This window comes from Hyperoodon ampullatus (genome assembly GCF_949752795.1).
Source record: "Hyperoodon ampullatus genome assembly, chromosome: 5".
In the NCBI taxonomy this organism is placed as follows: domain Eukaryota; kingdom Metazoa; phylum Chordata; class Mammalia; order Artiodactyla; family Ziphiidae; genus Hyperoodon; species Hyperoodon ampullatus.
The window spans coordinates 144,240,287-144,260,126 of NC_136918.1; the positions used below are offsets into that span (position 1 = coordinate 144,240,287).

At 53.1% G+C, this 19,840-nt stretch overlaps 1 protein-coding gene across 1 annotated transcript; it reads right to left on the reverse strand.

The window, feature by feature from the left end:
- Nucleotides 1-6,123: 6,123 nt before the first annotated feature.
- On the reverse strand, nucleotides 6,124-10,572 carry CSTB (cystatin B). The gene is made up of 3 exons (XM_079705344.1): nucleotides 10,333-10,572; nucleotides 7,327-7,425; nucleotides 6,124-6,897 (listed from the first exon to the last, which is right to left on the reverse strand). Exons 1-3 carry the CDS (start codon nucleotides 10,396-10,398, stop codon nucleotides 6,769-6,771), a joined length of 294 nt encoding a protein of 97 aa, XP_079561470.1. The 5' UTR covers nucleotides 10,399-10,572; the 3' UTR covers nucleotides 6,124-6,768.
- Nucleotides 10,573-19,840: the final 9,268 nt, after the last annotated feature.

The window sequence follows — 19,840 nt, forward strand, 5'->3', positions numbered from 1 at the left end:
CCTCGTCTGGCTGTGCCCACGTCTCTAGGACTCTCGCCGCCTCGGTACTGCCTTCTGCCCTTTGTTGGAAATGCCCCCGGACGAAGGCAGGCCAGTCTCCACTGGACTCTCTGCACCCTCTTCTTTTCTTTCTTCCCCACTCTGCTCACATTCCAGATGTCACTCTCAGGCGTTAGTGCCTGCGCGCAGGGTGGGGGGGCCTCAGCTCCCCTCAGCGGCCGGTGGGTCAGGGCATCTGTGTCCCTGTCATGTTTCCTGGTTCCTGCAGGGCCCGCTGGCCCAGGAGGAGGGGGACGCCTGTGGCCTGGTGGGGGACAGCCCCCCAGCAGGGCAGCCCAGGGACCAGCCATAGTCCCCCAGGGTCCTGGGCCTCCGCAGAGCCTTTAATGGAAAATACTGTCACTGCCAAGTGGCTGGGGAGACGGCCACACCGCCAGCCAGCGGGAAATCTTCATTTTCTTCTCTTTCCTTGTTCTTTTTTTTAAACCTTGGAGAACAAGTGTAAGACCAGGGAAAGAGCCAGAGTATCTCTCTCTCTCTTCAATGAGACGGTGAAGATGCGCCCTGAAAACATGGTGCTGGGGGTAGTGGCTTGTTCTGTGTGCACCGTGAACTTGAAGGAAAATGCACTCTGGTTCTTTAAGTTTTATGTCAGAGTCCTGGCCCCCGCAGTGGGTTTTACCCTCAATTCTTGATATCATACACAGAACAATGAGAATTGTTCCTCGCATAAAATCATGAACTCTTCTATCTCCTTCAGCCATAAAGCCCCAGCCATCTGGAGAGCTGTGGCCTGAACCCCCTGTCCTAAGAGAAGGAGATCAAGGCTCCGGAACCTTAGCTTCTGTGGGAAAAAGCACATTTGACCTCCCCACCCGAGCAAAGTGTACTTTTTGTCGTGATGTTGCCGAACCTGTGTACCTCAGGCTCATTTCTGCTGGGACCTAGTCTAGCTGTCACGATGCCAGCAGAGGGCCCCAGTTGTCTCTGTTCAGAATTTCCCATCTAGAAGTTATCCATGGCAGTCGCAGCGGGTTTTGATACAGTTTGGGTCCAAGTTAGAATTAACCTTTTTTTTATATTCACTTTCCACAGTTTAGTAACATGGAAAATAATCATTTATTTTAAGATGAGAGATATATGGGCCCTGAATTGCTTGCTTATTACCAGAGTATAGATTTCAGACCTTGTCCTGGAGACTTTAAAGATGGATTCCAAAATAGGGTCCTTGTTTTTTAACCAGTCTTGAATCATTGCCAAGTCCTGCAAAGGTAACCAGGTTAGTCTGCGCTGCTCTTGCCGTGCAGGCCAGTGGGGGTAGGACAACGATGCTTTGCTGGTTGTCCTGTCCTTAAACTGTTAAGACCGGTCTTCAGAGCACGTTTCATTTTGCAGTGGCCGAGCCTGGCTTGGCGTTTCTGACCTCATCGCTTGAACCTCACGTTCACTCATCAGTTGAAAGGCAGAGAAGAGGGGGGACAGTGTTCCGTCTGGAGGCCGCTGGACCCCCAGTGTGCACACGCCCTCTCAGGACCACCTGCCTACAGCGGCGGGGCCCGTGTCTGTGAATCAGTACCCGTGACCACGGGGCTGGGCTGTGCTCCACTCTGGCGCCAGAATCACCCGGAATCCCTGCCTCGGCCACCTGCCTGGTCTCAGGCCTCATTCACACATGTCTCCCCATGGGGCAGGGGTTGGCTCAGGAGCCACCAGCCCCTGCCTGGGCCAGAAGGAGGGCAATTGTGAGTGAGCGGAGTGGGTTATGTGCCAGCAGGGACGCGGTGAATGTGGTCCGTCCTGGCTTTCTGAGTGGGTGGGAGCCACGTGGCCCCCAGACTCACTTCTCAGATCCTGAGCCTACCCGTTTCCATCCCATGCCAGGCTGCAGGGGGCTTTGCTTCGCATCACCTCTTGTGGTTCTTTGCGTCGGGACCCCTTGGAGAGCTGCCCCCGTGTCTATAGAGGGAGGACGTCAGTTGGTGGGCCCTCTGGGGGAGGCGGCTCTGGGAGCCCAGGTCCACGGCCCTAGGCCAGGAAGCCTTGAACTTGGACCTGTTGGTCAGGATGCACATCCACCCAGGAGACCCTTCCATGTTCTCCAGGTCGGCCCATGGGCGTCGGTCAGGCTGGGCCCCCACAGAGCAGGGATCGGGCACCGCCCGCACAAGGGTGGCCTTGGAGCTGTGTGCAGAGCTGGTGTACCCTTGCATGTGTTTGCTTCTGCAGCCAACAGTGTCATGAACTGCCTGTTTTTACAGACAGCGCTGTGGTTTCAGAATCCAGTCACGCGCTTCCGGCCTCTGCCAGGAGGGGACAACGAGGGCGGAGGTCCCTGCCCCCTCCCTGGTAGGTGACACACAGCAGCTGCCCTCTAGGGGCTTTTTCTTTGGGGCATTAGTCTTTCCTGTCCGGTGACTGGAACCAGGCTTTGTAGTCTGTGCTGCGCTGCACGGGGAGGAGGCCCGTGAACGTGTCCCGCTGCCACGCGGCCTGCTTGGGGCCCTAGTTCCTAAAACTGAGCTCTCCGTAGCGCGTGTCTTCCCGCGGACTCCGGCAGTTCATTCTTGGTTCAGAACGCTTCCTGTTCTTAATGTGCAAAGACACCGATTAAGAAACGATGTCTCGCAAACTACATTCCTGCCTTTCGTTAGAGGTTTGCGCTCACGACGTGGTGTGTTCGTTTGGTCATTTGATCTTAGGTCTGACCTAGAGACAATTTTACAACTTTATATGAATGGGAAGTTCTTCCTAGAATTTTCTTTTTAACTTCTGGCAGAGTAAACAGGTGTATTTAAAGCTTTCCACTGTCGGAGCTGAGCAGAGCCCTGTGCTCAGGGCGGGAGACCTTGTGTCCATCTCTGACCCTCAGGGAGGGGCCCCAAGCTCCAGGGTTGCAGTGAAGGAAGCTCCCAGCCCCACATCAGCATGGGGCAGGTCCCCGATCTTCTGCAGCAGGAAACCCGTTCTGGGAGGACATACCTTCGTGAGGCCACGGGCCACTCACCCTGGCCTGGGACATCACTGCCCTGCAAGGGCCAGGACTGGGCAGACAGAGAGGAGGGCACGCCACCCTGGGCCCCTGTGCTCATGAAGCCCCCAGGCAGCCCTTAGTCCTTGTGCGTCCGAGGATGCAGAGCTGGGCACCCTCTCATGCTCTTCTGAGCCGGAGCTGGGTCAGCGGGTTTTGGACCACTAGTTGCTTTCTCACCGAGGACCCAGCTTCTGGCCCAAGGAGGGTGGGTGTAGGGCATGGTGGGGGGTCAGGACAGAAAGGGGGAATCAGTAAGCCTGGCAGCAACCCCCCCATTGTGCCCCAAAACTCCAGCCGTAGTGCATTCCTGCAAAATATCTGGGACTGTCATCTTGATGATGGGAGGTGCAGATGTTGATATATGGGGAAATAGAAGTGAAATCTTAATTTACTCCATGCAGCCCCTGAAGGATAAGAAGTATGTGGGTGGCGTTTTGAATGTTTTGAGATTTAAAGCTGCATACTTTCTAATTTAGAATTTTCGTTGGGATTTCCCCCAACAGTTGCAAAACTGGACCCACTGGAGGACCGAGGCACTGACTCAGGCCAGTCGATGCCAACCCAGTTCTTCCCTAATTGAGCTCAGATTTTGGAGGCTTCTCGGGGGAAGTGATGCAGCCTTGGGACACACCTCGATCCCGGCTGCAAGTTGGCGGGGGGCGGGGGGGTCTCTGTGTTTCTGGCAGTGGTTTCACTAGCCCCGTGCTCTACCAGCCCCACCTGTGCGCGTGTGGATGTGTTTTAAACGTAAAACTCGTTCCAGTGCTGTCGAGGCCGTGTCTGTCTGTACTGGTCTTACTGACTTATGATTATCACAAATAAATATTTTCATGGTGATTGTGTTGAAGTGTGATTCCTTTTTTCCAGAGGAGCTCCCTTCTGTGAACTAGGACCGAAAGCTGTGTTAAACAGCCAACCAAGCAGCGGTTACTGCTGGGGCCGGAGGGCAGCTGATTCCCTCGGGAAAGGACCTGACATCCCTCTTTCGGGAAAGGACCTGCACTGTCCTGCCCGCCGTGGCCAGATTCCCTCTCCTGCTCTGTTCTCTGCCCTGGGAGGGCTGGTTTGGATGCACTGGGCAGTGGGCTCCAGGCGGGCTTCCCGCAGGATTGGGCTCCCTTTCCCGGCCCCTCCCTGCCCGATTCTGAGGACCGGCTTCAGTCACTGACCAAGAGCCTCATGCTCCTTCCGGCTTCCTTCACACCTGGGTGGTGACAGCGCTGGTCCTGTGAGCCCTGCAGGTACCTGCTCTCCCCAGGATCAGCCCACATCTCTGTAAATAAGTCCTCAGGTCGCCTCTGGGCAGCACCTGGCCCTGCTGGACAGGCAGGGAGGGGCGGGGGAGGACGCGGGATCCTGTCCCAAGTGCCTCTGACTCGACCTCTCCGCTTCTGCCAACCCTGTGCTGCTATGCTCGCCAGCAAGGCCCTCCTGGCCCGGACTCCGCCTCCTGGTGACAGTCTCCTGTGGCTGCTGTGACACGTTCCCACTAGTTGAGCTTAAAGCAACACAGATGTATTCTTTCACAGCCTGGAGGTCAGATGTCTGAAAATGGTGGGCAGAGCTGGCTCCTTCCGCAGGCTCCGGAGAGACTCTTCCCTGCCTGCCTTTTCCAGCTTCTGGAGGCACCTGTGTTCCTTGGCTCGTGGCCCCTCCTCCACCTTCAGTCTCTCTGACACTGACCCTCCTGCCTCCCTCTCACGGGGACCCTGTGATGACGCTGGGCCCACCCGGCTATGCCAAGAACATCTCCCCATCTTAAGACCCTTAGCTTAATCACATCTGCCAAGACCCTTTTGCAGTATAAGGTAACAGCCACAGGTTTCGGGCACTGGGACACGTGTTGTATGGAACTTTCCAGGGGCCTCTGGGATCTCAGCCACACAGCGTCCTGTCTGTAATTCTGCCTAAGTTAGGACACTGAAGAAATTCCCCATGAGGTGCAGACTCAGGCTGGCCCCGGTGGCAGCCTTAACCTGCACGAGGCTGTCCCAGGCCCCTTCCATCGTGTTGCTCTGCTTTCCCTGAGTGTGGCTGTCATCCATGACCTTGGGGGGATGGGGGAAAGGAAGGGAGAGGAGAGGAGGCACTTTCCTCCCTCTTCCATCCATCCCTTTCCCCACTGCTAAAGATTATTCAGATATAATTCACATTACACGCAGTTTGCCCACTTTGAGTGTAGAATTCAGGGTCTTGTTATAAAGGTAGCACCCTTGAAAAGGATGCTAAATTTAGCTTTGGTGTCTCCCCCAGAATCAGTGGTGTCCTCCAATAAGTCAGGGCCACCAGAACCTCAGAATGTGACCTTATTTGGAAATAGGATCTTCGCAGATGTACTAGTTGAGGTCACACTGCTCTAGGGTGGACCTAAATCTGGTAACTGGGGTCCTGATGGGGTGGGGAGGGGCACACACACACAGAGGCAGACGCATGATGCAGCCACAAGCCCAGGGACGCCTGGGGCCTGGCAGCCCTGGGAAACCAAGAAAATGGGTTGCGTTGGAAGTAGGGTCCTTAAAGGGGAGAAATGGGCCCTGAGGCCTGGGGTGGGGACGTGCGGAAGGACACGTCTGAGGACCTTGAACCCCTAATTCCTCCAGATGCCCAGCAGCCCCCCACACTCGCCTCGGCTGAAAATCAGCTCCCGCCCCTGGAGACCAGGCAACAGCCACACACCTGAGGCAGGTGCCTCACAGACTGACACGTTTCCCTTCCAGATGCACCTCTACCACCTCTGGAGCTCCAGGCCAGTCACCAGCCAGGTCTCAGCCAAGCGGAGAGGGAAGCATAGGCCTGAGCGGCCAGGAATGCCCTACATGCCCAGGAAGTGCAGGACTGGCTCCTGGGTGCCGGCGGGCACGGGGAGCGTCAGGTGGGCAGGGGTATCAGGGGTGGGAGACGGTGCAGAACACGTGCAGCCCAGAGGCTGAGCTCGTGATGGCCTTGCAGGCTGATGGCGCTCGGCAGTACCTGCAGGGTTACCACCTGTCCTGCCCACACCTGACCATCTCTACACCAGAGCCAGAAATGTGCCAGTGTGTCTGAAGACATCTCGAGCTAATGCTCTAGAATCGGATTTGCTGAAAAAAATGTATTCACGTATTTATGTATTTATTCATTTTCGGCCGTGCCATGCAGCTTGCGAGATCTTAATTCCCCAACCGGGATTGACCCTCGCGCTCTGCAGCGAAGGCCCAGAGTCCTCACCACTGGACCGCCAGGGAATTCCCTCAAATCTTGTATTTTAGAGACAGGATACAGTCACAGCAACGGAGGCGTGCGGAGCTGCGGTTAGAACACAGGCTCCTGGAATCCTGGGTCTACAGCCCGCCTGCTGTGACCTGGGCATCCCCCACCCCCTGCTCAGCTGCTCAGGGGGAGGGGTCTCAGGCCGCACGAGGTCCAGCGGGGGCTCCACCCTGGACAGCTCTCACCCCGTGACACCTCCCTACTGTGACTACGGCTTCAGATGAAGAAAAAACCCCAAAACAGAAAATTTGTGAACACTGAAAAAATACATATATTTAAAGATAACACAAACCCTCCTTGAAAGTAATTTACTTAAGATCATTGACTGGGAGAAAAAAATGAACACAATGAAAGTGAGGAACAGAGACACCGGAGAGGTGCATCCCACCCCCCCACCCCCCCACCCCCCGAGTGGCACCGCGTGAGGTCCCAGACACAGGTTGGCAGTGGAGAGACCCACATGGGTGACGGGCTCTGCAAAATCGGGACTAGAAGTAGGTCAGCTCGTCGTGTCTGCCTTTGTGGGTCTGGTAGCTGGCCAAGGCCAAGGGCTTGTTCTCATGTGGGAGGCTTTCAAATACTCGAATGTGCACGAAGCTGTCCTCGTCCACTTGAACCTGGGAAGAGAGTCCAGTGAGGGGCGGGTGCGGCCCCTGAACCCCTGCTCCACTGGACTCGGCTGGACTGGGAGAAAGGCCCTGGGTGCCAGGAGGCCATGTCCCTTCAGGTGACCAGCGAGTGGGCTGAGGACATTCCCACCTTCCTCCTCCGAGTCCAGGGGACGCCCTCGTTGCCCCAGCCAGCGCCCGGCACCGACACACACTCCATCAGAGCCCCGAGTCCCCGAAAGGCTCGGTCCTCCCCTCCAGGAGGCTGTGCGCACACGTGCACACACACGCGCGCGCGCGTGCACACGCGTGCTCATTTTAGATGGCCAGCAACCCCCTGAAGCTGGGGGCTGCCACTCGACCCCCTTAAGCACCCCTGCCCAGGCACCTAGGCGCCCCCAATTCAGGCCAGGCCTTCCGAAGAGGCTGACATCCCACCTTGATGAAGAAGACCCTCCCGGCGACCACCTGGCTCTTGAACTCCACAGCCTTGAACATCGGGAACTTCTTCTCCTTCTCTTCCAGCTGGGACCTCACCTGGGGGAGGAGAGAATGGAGAGACACGTGCACTTACTTGAATTAAATGTCACGGCTGAACTCTGATGCCAGCCCTCTACAGACTTTCTATCACACGACCGTTCTTCACAACTGAGCAGACACATTAAATTGTCGGTTCTGATGATAAAGTACAGAAAACAGCTCTCTAATTCTGCCGAGTTTCAACGGTACTATTTCTCTGTGTCATTTTCCCTTTCTTTTCCAGGCATGGAATGGTTTGATATTTTCATCATCATGACAACGTATGTGAGTTCATACCCTGTTTTTCTCTTTTACTTAACAAACAGTTCACTGCAAAGAGTATATACAGTTTTTTAATTACTCTTTTAAATGTTTTTTTTTAATTTTTATTTTTGCTGCATCGGGTCTCAGTTGCCGCATGCGGGCTCTCCCTTGTGGCGCGCGGGCTCAGTAGTTGTGGTGCACAGGCTCAGTAGTTGTGGCATGCGGGCTTAGTTGCTCTGCGGCATGTGGGATCTTAGTTCCCTGACCAGGGCTCGAACCTGCATCCCCTGCATTGGAAGCAGGATTCTTGACCACTGGACCACCAGGGAAGTTCCTAATTACACTTTTGTTTATTTTTAAAGAAATTTTATTTATTTATTTATTTATTTATCTTTGGCTGTGTTGGGTCTTCATTGCTGCTTGCGGGCTTTCTCTAGTTGCGGCGAGTGGGGGCTACTCTTCATTGCGGAGCACAGCCTCTAGGCATGCAGGCTTCAGTAGCTGTGTCATGCGGGCTTCAGTATTGTGGTACACGGGCTCAGTAGTTGTGCACAGGCTTAGTTGCTCCGCGGCATGTCGATCTTCCCAGACCAGGGATGGAACCTGTGTCCCCTGCATTGGCAGGAGGATTTTTAACCACTGCACCACCATGGAAGTCCCTAATTACTCTTTTAAAATTGAAAGCTAAAACAGTTAAAAATGTTAAACTAAATTTAATATTAAATTTAATCTTCCATCTTCTAGATGTGCCTTAATTCTCTTAAGTATTCCCAATTTCTTGTGTGACAGATAATGCAGCAGATAACACACTTTTGCAGGGAAAAATGCTTTGCTGCAGTTTTAGATAATTTCTCTAGGATGCAATGCCTTTGGGCGGAGGCTGTTCCTGATCCTTGGTGTCAAACGGTAATCACACTTTCGGATTAGTCCTGTTTTCCAGGGTCTTGGCCTTTTGGGAACTGAGCATTCTTATGGAGGAAGAGGGGAGCAGGTTGTTTTGTCTTGACTTTAAAACCTAATCTAGTTTCAAAGTGCTCTGGCTGCTCTCTGGATTACTGGCAGGCACTAGAGCACGCTGACTCTGCACTGCAGTCACCGGACGAGTTCTAGAGGGTCGGAGGATTTCAGTGAAGCCCGGAAGCGTGCTGCTCTGGGAGCTGAGGGGGTCACCGCCACGCATGCCAGCGAGTCCCTGTGGCAAAGGCCTTCAGGGAGGGGGGCTCCCTGTGGATAAGGTGGGCAGAAAGGACAGGAGGGAGGGTCAGGAAGTGAGAAGGAGGGCCGCCTTCTCTCCACGCAGCTGCCACGGCTCCCACGGCGGTGCGCGTGTCCCCTGGGGCTGGTGCCCACCTGCGTCTGAACACTCCCCCGTGGGGCCCTTCTTCCTGCCAGGTGCCTGCCAGATCTGCAGGGAACTGACCCTGCAGACAGTTTACAAGACCAGGGGGGTGAGTGACACCCACAGACCCTCCTGGGAGTCTGAGATGGAATCGTCTCTCTCTCTGCTTCAGGGGGGCTTGCACAGAGCCCCCGCCCTGTGCAAGGACTGAGTGGCTTGAGAAAACCCTAAAGGAGGTGGCGGAACAGAGCATGTGCAGGCAGCGAATGCCAGGCCAGGCCACGGCCTGCGGGACGGCAGGTCACTGACACCGCTGCCTGCCGGCCAGGAGAAAGATGAGCTGGGCTGTAGCCAGGGGGTGTGCAGAAAGCCCCGGGTCACTTAGGAAGCTGCCAGTTTCCAGCCCTGAGGGGACCAGGTCGGGCAGAGGGCCAGGGAGGGCCCTAGGACAGGGCTGGAAGAGGCGGGGGCGCAATGCAGCACCGCGACGTCCTTCTGACCGGGCCGGTCTCTGGCCTCTGACCTTCTCATGTGCAGCCCAGACTGTCCCAAAAGCGTCAGTACAAAGGGCCACCAGATGGTGCCCATGCCCCTCACAGAGACCACCCAGCACAAAGGCAGCCTCCTTGTTCCCAGGGGCAGTGAGAACGGTCCACTGACGTATCACTTTCAAGGAACTGACCCCAAATGAAGGGGCCGTTTGAGACAGTGACTCTTCCCTCCCAAGTGAGCTGACACACATTTAAAGTTCACATGACAAGCGGGGAATTCTCAGGCCCGGAAAACCACGAAGAGGCGGGAAGGGGTCTTGCTTGTCAAGAGCCGACTTTGCTGGCACACGAGGACAGGCAGGGCAGGCCCCGCTCCTCCCACCCTCACCTGATCCTTGGGTGCAGGTGCCTTCCTCGGAACCCGGCCCAACAGCTGCCCAGGGTCCGAACCAGGCTCTGCCTCCGCGACCCAGGCTGGATTGCATTTCGAAGCTGTTCATTTGGAGAGAACCTCAAACGTACACAAAAGTGCTAGAATAACAGCCTAAGTCTAGAACGCCTGTGGACCTGTCCCCGGACTCACTCAGGGTTACTTCACCCCTCCTACTGTACCGTTTGCTCTCTAAGTGCTTGTCCCCAACGGGCACGTCGCGGCACTACCCCTGTGGCCACCTCCGCTCGCGGGCGCGCTTCCCAGGCGGGGAGGGGCATCGGCCTGCGCCCAGTCCGGCCCACGGCGGGATGCGCTCGGGCGCACCGCCTCTGTCCCAGCGGCGATGCCTGCCGACTGCCCGGGCCCGCAGGACCCCATCCGCCCCCCGGGGCCCTGACCTGGTCGGCGATGGCCTGGGTGTGGGCCGTGGCCGGCTGCGTGGCGGTGGGCGCGCCGCACATCATCTCGGCGGCAGGCGGGGCGGGCGGGCGTAGACACCAGGCGGCGGTCACTCGGGAGCAGCGGACGCGCACGAGCAGCGGACTCTGGCGGGAGCAGCTGACCGAAATCCAGCGCCCGGACCTGGCGCGGCGGTCACGTGGCGCGCGGGCGGAACCACGGCGCGCGGCTGGTGGGGAATCCGGGACCGGAAATGGGGTGCCGGGCGCCCGGGACGGGAATGAGGCGCGAGGCGTCCTGATAGAAATGCGCCGTGGGCGGGAGCGGGCCGCAGCCTGGGACCCCCGGCAGGCACCTTCTCGGGACCAAGGGTCGTGTGCTGTAGGGCTGTCCCCTCTCCCTGGGTTTGGTGTCAGCCACCCCCGTCGGCTGAGTCATAGGGTGGGATGGGGGCGCGGCCGCAGGATCCGGGAAGGGGGTGGGCGGGGCCCTGCAGGATGTGGGTGGCAGTGCGGGCGCGGTCCGCAGGTTCCCGGGAAGGGAGGTGCTCCGGGTCTCGCGGTGGCTGGGCGGGCGCTGCCCTGCTGGGAACCTCGGGGGTACCGGCCCGGTGCGGGGCAGGGCGCGGTGGGGAGTTGGCCCATCCTGACTCCTCCCTGGCCTCCCGGACCACACAGTGCCCCCAGACCCCACTGTCCTGTCTTGGTCTCCGGGTCCCCACAGTTTGACCCACTGCGTGAGATGACAGTAGTGGGTCCTGAAACGACAGGGGCGTTTGGGGTCCGGAGAGCAGCGGGCAGCTGGACCGAGGGCGGAGGGGAGAGAAGCCCCCGCCCAGCGCGGGAGCTGGGGGGGCTGGGGGAGAGGGGCAGGGGTGGGCTGGCAGGCCCTCCCTCCCGCGGGCATCTGCCTGCCTGGCGCCCCTCATCGCATGGCCCGGCCCAGCGCCCCACCTGGGCCGGCCTGTCATGTGGGCTGCTGTGAACATCATGGGCGTGTGACCCGGGGACACAGTGAAGGGCTGACGTGGGTGGACAGAAGAGGCCCAAAGGAGTCCAGTGATGGGGAGGTGATGACTCCCAGGGTCTCAGGCTGGGGTGGGGTCAGGTGGATGGAGTTAGTTAAGGGCTTGGTTCTGACGGGGTTTGGTTTGGGGTTGAGACATCCTGGGATGAGAGGGTTCAAAATCCTGGGAAGGGAAGGGTCCCCATCTTATTGGGGCAGGGTGGGGCCTGCGCTGGGAGCTGTCTGGACAGGACTGGCCTTTCAGAAGATCCAGCTGCCCCCCCAACCGACAGGGCTGCACCTCAGTGGGCACTGGGCCTCTCCCATCGCTGGGCGCTGACTCTGCAGGCAGAGGCCCAGCCTCGCTTCCTGGTGGGCCCAGTGGGAGTGGCCCGTGAGCGAGTGTGTGGGGAGGTGAGGCTTTCTGGTACTTTCTAGGGCAGAGCCTGGTCTGTAAGTTCAGGGAAGCATGGGAGGACGTGTGTGGTTGAGCCCTGGAGGGAGGGGAAGGAGAGACTGACACCCATCAAAGGCCCAAGCACAGAAAGCCAAACCCTGACAGCAGGGTTTGCAGCAAAGTCAGGGTTCCAAGCAAGGGAGGAGGGAAGCCTCAGATCCACTCCTCATCGGTCTGAGTTAGCAGTTTTTACTTTTCTTAATGATCATTTGCATTTAATGAAAAGAAAGAACTATTCATTGAAAGACATTTTTACGAGAATGAAAAAACAAACCACCCACTGGGATAAATATTCTCATTACACATATCTGACAATATATAAATAACTCCTACCAATGAGTGAATAAAGGATCATTAAAAATAGGCAGTGTACTTGAACTGGCACTTCCAATTTACATTCAGAAACATTGAGTTAGCAGTTTTTAAAGGGGAAGACAGAGGAGCTGGGGTGAATCATCTGAATCATCCGCCGTCTACGTGTCTTTGGTCTGGTGGTCTGTGACTCCGGAGTCTGTGTCCACATACTCTGTAAAGGTCATCTTGCCCTGGAAGATGACTCAGAACAGCACATAAACAGTGATGCTTATTGGACCTCTGTGGCTCCAAGCCCCTGACCTGCACTACTCCTTACTCATTAGGCAAAAATGTGATCAAACAGGTATGGGCTAGGACAAGAGGGAAAAACAAGAACAGACACCGGGGCATGAGTGTTCATTAGAAACCAGTCACAGGACTGGGTTTCAAGACTCTCACAATGCATAACTGAATGAATGAATGAGAGACAGATTTGACCCCATACAAATGGAAAACTCCTCTGTGTCAAAAACAAAGCCTCGGGCTTCCCTGGTGGCGCAGTGGTAGCGAGTCCGCCTGCCGATGCAGGGGACACGGGTTCGTGCCCCGGTCCGGGAAGATCCCACATGCCGCGGAGCTGCTGGGCCCGTGAGCCATGGCCGCTGAGCCTGCACGTCCGGAGCCTGTGCTCCGCAACGGGAGAGACCACAACAGTGAGAGGCCCGCGTACCGCAAAAAAAAAAAAAAGAAAAAAAAAAGAAAAAAAAAAAAAAAAAACAAAGCCTCAGAAAATAATGACCCAGAAGGGCAAGGCAGGCGGTTCTGTGGCATTTGTCATCCTGAAGCTCGGGGTGGCGGCGGGGGGTGGGGGGCACCCTGAGGCGTCTCCTTATGCCTGACCCTCTGTGCCTGCTGGACCTGTGTCTGCAGGTGCTCACATTTTAGAGCTAGGAGGGTAACACCTGTGGAAAGGCTTGTTTTTTCAGAGCTGGCTGTAGCAGGGGATCCACCACCGTCGCTTGGGTTTTGACAGAGACTCAGAGGCAGGCAGAGGAGGGGGCAGCTTATACTAGAAAAAAGGAAAGCTTAGCTCTGTCCTGATGGATCCTTTGGGCCCGGGGAGGCTGTGGGCAGGCTCACTACAAGCGGGGCGTCCTGTTTGATTGCTTTCAGGGGCATATTTGGCCTTCTCTGGTTGTCCTGAGTTAGAAGGGGGATGGGGCAAAAATTAGGGAAGGTGACTGTCACAGCCACCTCCTGACATTCTGGGCCAACGGCTGCAGAGGCTGTGGTTTGGCTGCTGGATGGTGGTTGCACAGGTGGTGGGTCTCTCATCACATGTACATGGTCTGCCCATTGTCCGTCTGTATAGTCATTGCTGCTTTATTGCTGCAGGTTTGGGTCCAGACATGTTTTCCGGCTGCCATGGAAGGCGAGCTCTGAAGGTCAGACTCTTGAATGCTGATCCACCCTTTCCTGGTACCTGCTGTGTGGCATAGGAGTAACTGCTGAACCTCTCTGTGCTTAAATGAAGCACTAAGTGAATTAATGAGCATAAAATGCTTGGGACGGTGTCTGAGCCCTAGGGTGAGTTGATGATGTTACCACAATCATTGCCTATAATTTCTATACTAACAGAAGTCTAACCCATAATTAGCAGTACTTTTTCTACCCAAATGCCCTGAAAAATGTTGACATTCATCTCATTCCTTGACGACCCAGCTTTTTTTTTTTTTTTTTTTTTTGCTGTACGTGGGCCTCTTACTGTTGTGGCCTCTCCCGTCACAGAGCACAGGCTCTGGACGCGCAGGCTCAGAGGCCATGGCTCACGGGCCCAGCCGCTCCGCAGCATGTGGGATCTTCCTGGACCGGGGCACGAACCCGCATCCCCTGCATCGGCAGGCGGACTCTCAACCACTGCGCCACCAGGGAAGCCCAACAAGAGATTCTAAAGGGGCATTTCAGGGGTGCACAGGCCCGGGTTGGGGGGAGCTACACACAGTAGAGCACAGTCAGCTCTGATAGTCATCTTGAAATTACTCATGTGGTGATGTGATCAGTGTCCTTCGATTGTTTTAAGTACAGTTAATCTTCAGTTCCAGAATTGGTTTGTTCCCATCCCCTTGAGGCCAGTTCTTGGAATTGTGTAAGATGGACCAGCAGTTCATGTCACGGCTATAGTCTTGTCATCATGTAATTAACTTCTTCCATCTGGTGGGGATTTCAGTATCTGCAAAATGGCTCAAAGGACATGGCTCAGAATATTATCTACAGACTTTGAGGAGGAACTAAAGGTCCTTAACTTCTTTTTTTTTTTTTTCATACCACAAGACTTGCGAGCTCTTAGTTCCCTGACTAGGGATTGCACCCAGTCCCCGGCAGTGAAAGTGCCAAGTCCTAACCACTGGACCGCCAGGGAAGTCCCAAAAGGTCCTTGTCTTTTTCTTTCTTAAAGTACTTTTTTTTTATTATTATACTTCTATAACTTAAAATTTTACTTATTTATTTATTATTTATTTTTGGCTTCATTGGGTCCTCGTTGCTGTGCGTGGGCTTCCTCTAGTTGCGGCAAGTGGGGGCTACTCTTCATTGCAGTGCGTGGGCTTCTCATTGCGGTGGCTTCTCTTGTTGTGGAGCATGGGCTCTAGGCACATGGGCTCAGTAGTTGTGGCTCCTGGGCTCTAGAGCGCAGGCTCAGTTGTTGTGGCACGCAGGCTTAGTTGCTCTGCGGCGTGTGATATCTTCCTGGACCAGGGATCGAACCTGTGTCCCCTGCACTGGCAGGCGGATTCTTAACCACTGTGCCACCAGGGAAGTCCCAGGTCCTTGTCTTTAATGCCTAAACTATATTATTTTGTCTTGTTTGACGGCTTTCCTTTGCTTCTACATGTTGTCTCTTCTCTGATTAAGTTTTTTCTTTGGCTAAAGTTTTTCTACAGACAGGAGGCAGGCAGAGGATGCTGGGGGGACAGCCTGTCCTGGCAAGGCCCCAAAGGGTCCTGCTCAGTTACACTTACACACTTCTGTAAATCAAAAACAAAACTGCAAATTAAAGCAATTGAGGGACTTCCCTGGTGGTCCAGTGGTTAAGACTTCGCCTTCCAATGCAGGGGGTGCGGGTTCGATCCCTGGTCGGGGAGCTAAGATCCCACATGCCTCAAGGCCAAAAAACCAAAACATAAAACAGAAGCAATATTGTAACAATTCAATAAAGACTTTAAAAATGGTCCACATCAAAAAAAAAATCTAAAAGGGACTTCCCTGGTGGCCAGTGGTTAAGACTCCTCACTTCCAATGCAGGGGCTGTAGGGTCAATCTCTGGTCGGGGAGCTAAGATCCCACATGCCATGTGGTGTGGCCAAAAAGAACAAAGCAGTTAATGCCAGGAATTTATTTTAAGGAAAAGTAATATAATGGATGGACAGAAGATTTATCTATAAAAATGTCCATCCCAGAATTTAGAAGCCGCCTCCATGCCCAGCCTCTGTCCATAGCAAGGAGCCCTGTGTACTTGGGAAGAAGTGTTTACAAAAGCGTGTCTGCTAGGGCCCTGATGTTGGCAGCACTGGGTGCTTGTTGAAATGCTGAGTTCCCAGCCCTTTTCCCTGGAGATTCCGAGTCCCTGGGGTTCGGTGGGGTCCAGGCACCTGCGGGATTGACGGATATTCACCGGTGTTAACAGTAGCCATCACTATGGGGTGGGGAATGGGTATTTAACAACTTTCTGTGATTTTCAGTATTTTCCCAAAGTTTTATTTAAAGGCCTTTTTGCTTTTAGAAGAAAGGTTTATTCTGGAATATTGCATATTCTTGAGAAATTAATATCATGGGAAAATGCTAGATATGTTATTGAAAAGCAGTTTCAAAACTGTCAATATAGTGTGAGTACTATAATATATTAACATATAATTAATACAAATCTTATGCACAGAAAACAAAGAACAGATCTGTCAGAAATTTTTCTTTTAGGCCATGAGACCATGATTGGTTTCCTCCCCTAACTTTTTTTATTGCCCTGATTTTCTATAATAACCATTGAGGGATAAATATCGGGGGAGAAGCACACAATATGGAGAGAATGGGTTTGGGTCTGGAGAGCCGCTCTGAGCAGCGGGTTGCGCAGAGGACGTGGTGGGGGTCCCGGAGGGGGAGTGGCTGGGCCACGACAGTGGACAGGCTGTCTAATGTATGTGCAAAAGGAATCATTGGGCCCTTGTTCAAAATGTATTAAGAATTTCAAGAAGGCAGCACCGGAGCTATACCAGGCGCAGCCCTTCTGCTTCGGGCCGTGCTGCTAACTGCACACAGGGACCACCTGCCACCTGTGAAGTGGTGCTGGTCGGGACGTAGGGCGCTCACGGCTGTGCTGGGCAGACGGGCTGGCCTGGGCGTTACCTTTGCCTTGTCTTTTTCAGACTCTGGGCAAGAGCATAACCTGTAAGCCTCTTTGCTCACCTACAAAAGGGCAAAAGCCACGCCTCCCTTGCAGGATTGTTTTAAGATGTATAAAGTCCTCGCACGTCGTAGGCCCTCATTAGGTGGTAGGGACTGTTACTTATTGTATCTTCTTCACACTTTCTGTAGCGTGTTCAATAGTGTCCTCCAAAATCACACCTACCCAGAACCTCAGAATGTGACCTTAATTTGGAAATAAGTTCTTTGCAGATGTAACTAGTTAAGATGAGGTTAATAGTGGATTAGGGCAGGCCCTAAGTCCAGTGACTGGTGTCCTTATAAGGAAACAAGAGGACACAGAGAGACAGACAAGAAGAACAGCATGTAAAGACAGAGCTACAGGGGAGGAGGCCACGTGAGGACAGAGGCAGATGTGGTGCGATGCAGCCGCAGGCCCAGAATCACCAGGAGCCCCAGAAGCAGGAAGAGGCAGGCAGGACCCGCCCCTGGAGCCTCCGGAGGGAGCGTGGCCCTGTGGACACATGCGTTTCAGACTTCTGGCCTCTAGAACTGGGAGACAATCACTTTCTATTGCTCTAAGCCACCGGTTTTGGGCACTTGGTTACAGCAGCTCCGGGAAACGGAGTCACCTCCCTAGCACATCACATACACGCTTCCTAGCACAGATGCAAAATTATGCTTCAAAGATGGTCCCACACTTCTTCACCAAGTTGAGCCTGGAGCTGAAAGACCATGACCTAGGAAAACACACAGGATCCACGAACAGGGGTTTTTCTACACAAAACAAGCAGGACAACCTCAGGATGAGAAGTGGATCCCCATGATGCTGCAGGAAATGAGAGATGCTGGTCTTTGTTATTTGTGGAAGACATGAGCACACGTCTATTGCTAATTGGTACCTAGTGAGCTAGTCACAGCTGTTCCACACACTGTCACCTCCTAGGCACAGTCCTGGGTGCAGATGAGTAGGACAGAGAAAAACCCTGCCCTCGGGGTGGATGGGGTGGAGGGTGTGTAATGTGTGTAGAAGTGGGAAAATACATCCTTCCCCAAGTCCTGTCAGACTTTCTGTTTTTGCTTTTCTAATTTTTAAAACTTTTTATATTGGAATAATTTTAGGCTGCAAAAATACTATAAAGGTTTTGTAAACTCTTTATCCAGTTTCCCTAAATGTTAATGTCTCATACAAGCCTAAACATAGCATAGTTACCAAAAGTAGGAAATGAGCCTTGAGATGCACTGTGATGAACCTGTGTCCAGAATCCACGCACGTTTCACTGCTGTCCCACCACAGTCCTCTGTCTGACCCAGGCTCCTCCCACGTGGTCCTTCCCGGTAACGTCTCCTGAGGACAGGTTCCCAGTCTTTGTCTTTCATGACCTTGACACATTTAAAGAGTATGGATTGTTTATTTTGAGGAAGATCCTAGTTTGGGCTTGTCTGATGTTTCTCCTAAACAGGTGGAGGTTGTGTGTTTGGGGCAGGAACACCACCAAGGTGATGCTGTCCTTTCAGTGCATCATTTCAAGGGCATGTGATGTCCATACGCCTTGCACTGGTGATGTAGATCTCCATCTTCAGTGAAGGCATGTCTACCGGGTTTCTCCATTGTAAGGTTACTATTTTCCCCATTGTAACCAATAAGTACTTTTGAGGCTATGCAAACATCATGCCTGTCATCATCCTTTTGCCACTAATTTTAGTATCCACGGATGGTTCTTACCTGCGATGCACAGCAGACTTTGAAAAGTCTCCTAAAGAAGGATAATTTTGCATTTAGAATTGTCGATTAAAATTCAATTGACAAGAAGAAAAAAGAATTTTACTTGAGCCAAATTGAGGATTATAACCCAGGAGGAAGTCTTTCAGAAAATTCTGAAAGACTGTTCTGCCTGTTAGAAGTCGAAGGCGTGGTCGTATACTGACGTACTGACATTTTAAATAAAATTCACCAAGGATACATAGTCCAGGTAGCATGTATAAAGCCAGCAGCAGGTCACCGTGACCCCCTACGAAGTTGGGAAAGTACACTATTCTTCTAAGAAGTCACATTGCCAGCATCAGAAGAAAGGAAAAAAATTGATCTTTATGGTGGAGCAGGCATTCCCACCTTTGAGGAGATCCCGTTATTGTGTAATGCGGATGCACACTGCCATCAAAGGGGGAGTGAGAAGGCCCTAACGGACAGAGAGAATTTTATGCTTCATTTTATCATCCTGCCTTAAAATATAAGTTTTACTTCGTCTGAACAAAAGCATGTATTTTTTAGTTACACTGAATATGCAACAAATCTTTCATTAGCTGTCAGTGTCTAATAGCTGTATAGGCTGTCAAGTATTGGTATATTGTTAAAGTATATGTTGGTGCATTTCATTGCATTCTTTTGGTGAAACTCCCTGTCAGAAATTCACTGAATGTCTATTAACATTGCTCTTTTCCTTAGGCTTTGTTGTCTTCTTTTTCCTGCTTTAGGAAAAAGCACGTAGCGCCCTCCTCTCTGGAGTACATGGATTTGTTATTTCACTGACCCGCACCTCCGCTGAGACGTGGCTGGTGAGGCAGGGATCTTGTCCTGTTCAACAGCGCCTCTGCTGGTGAAAGAACTTAAATAGCTTTTTCAAACAGAAAAAGTTGGACGAATGGGGCAATGAACACTTGTATTCCCGCCACTGGAGTCAACCATTGTTAGCATTTTGACGTATTTGCTTGTGTGCCCTGTATGTGATTGTTTCTCTATTTATTGACATGACACTTCACCCCCACCAAACACTTTGCAGTTATTTCCTAAAAGTAGAGACATTCTTCTCCATCACTTGTTGGCAAACTATGATCATTGGGCCTAATCTGGCCCATCACCTGTTTTTGTAAATAAAGTTTTATTAGAACACAGCCACACACATTCATTTGCATGTTGCCTGTAGCTGCTTTTGCACTAAAGGAGCAGTTGTTTTGGCTCACAAAGCTGAAAATATTTACCACCTCACCTGTGCAGAGAAGCGTTAACCTAAGGCCTGCATGCTATCCTTACAAAGTCCTGCTTATGAGTTTGGCCCTTAGCTGGCACCTGGGAATGTGGATTTGGGGAGGGTCCCCATCACCGTAACTGTGATAAGAGTGCCTCACTGGGTCTGAACCGTTTGTACAAACAACACAGCGTGTGCTGAACATCTGTTCTCTTTCTGGGAGTCCGGAGTTTCCGTGTGTGTCTGTGACTAGCTCATAATAAAAACTGGGCGCTTTTTTTTTTTTTAAATTAACATTTTGGCTGTGCTGCTCAGCATTTAGGAGCTTAGACCACCTCCTACAGTGGAATCGCAGAGTCTTAACCACTGGAC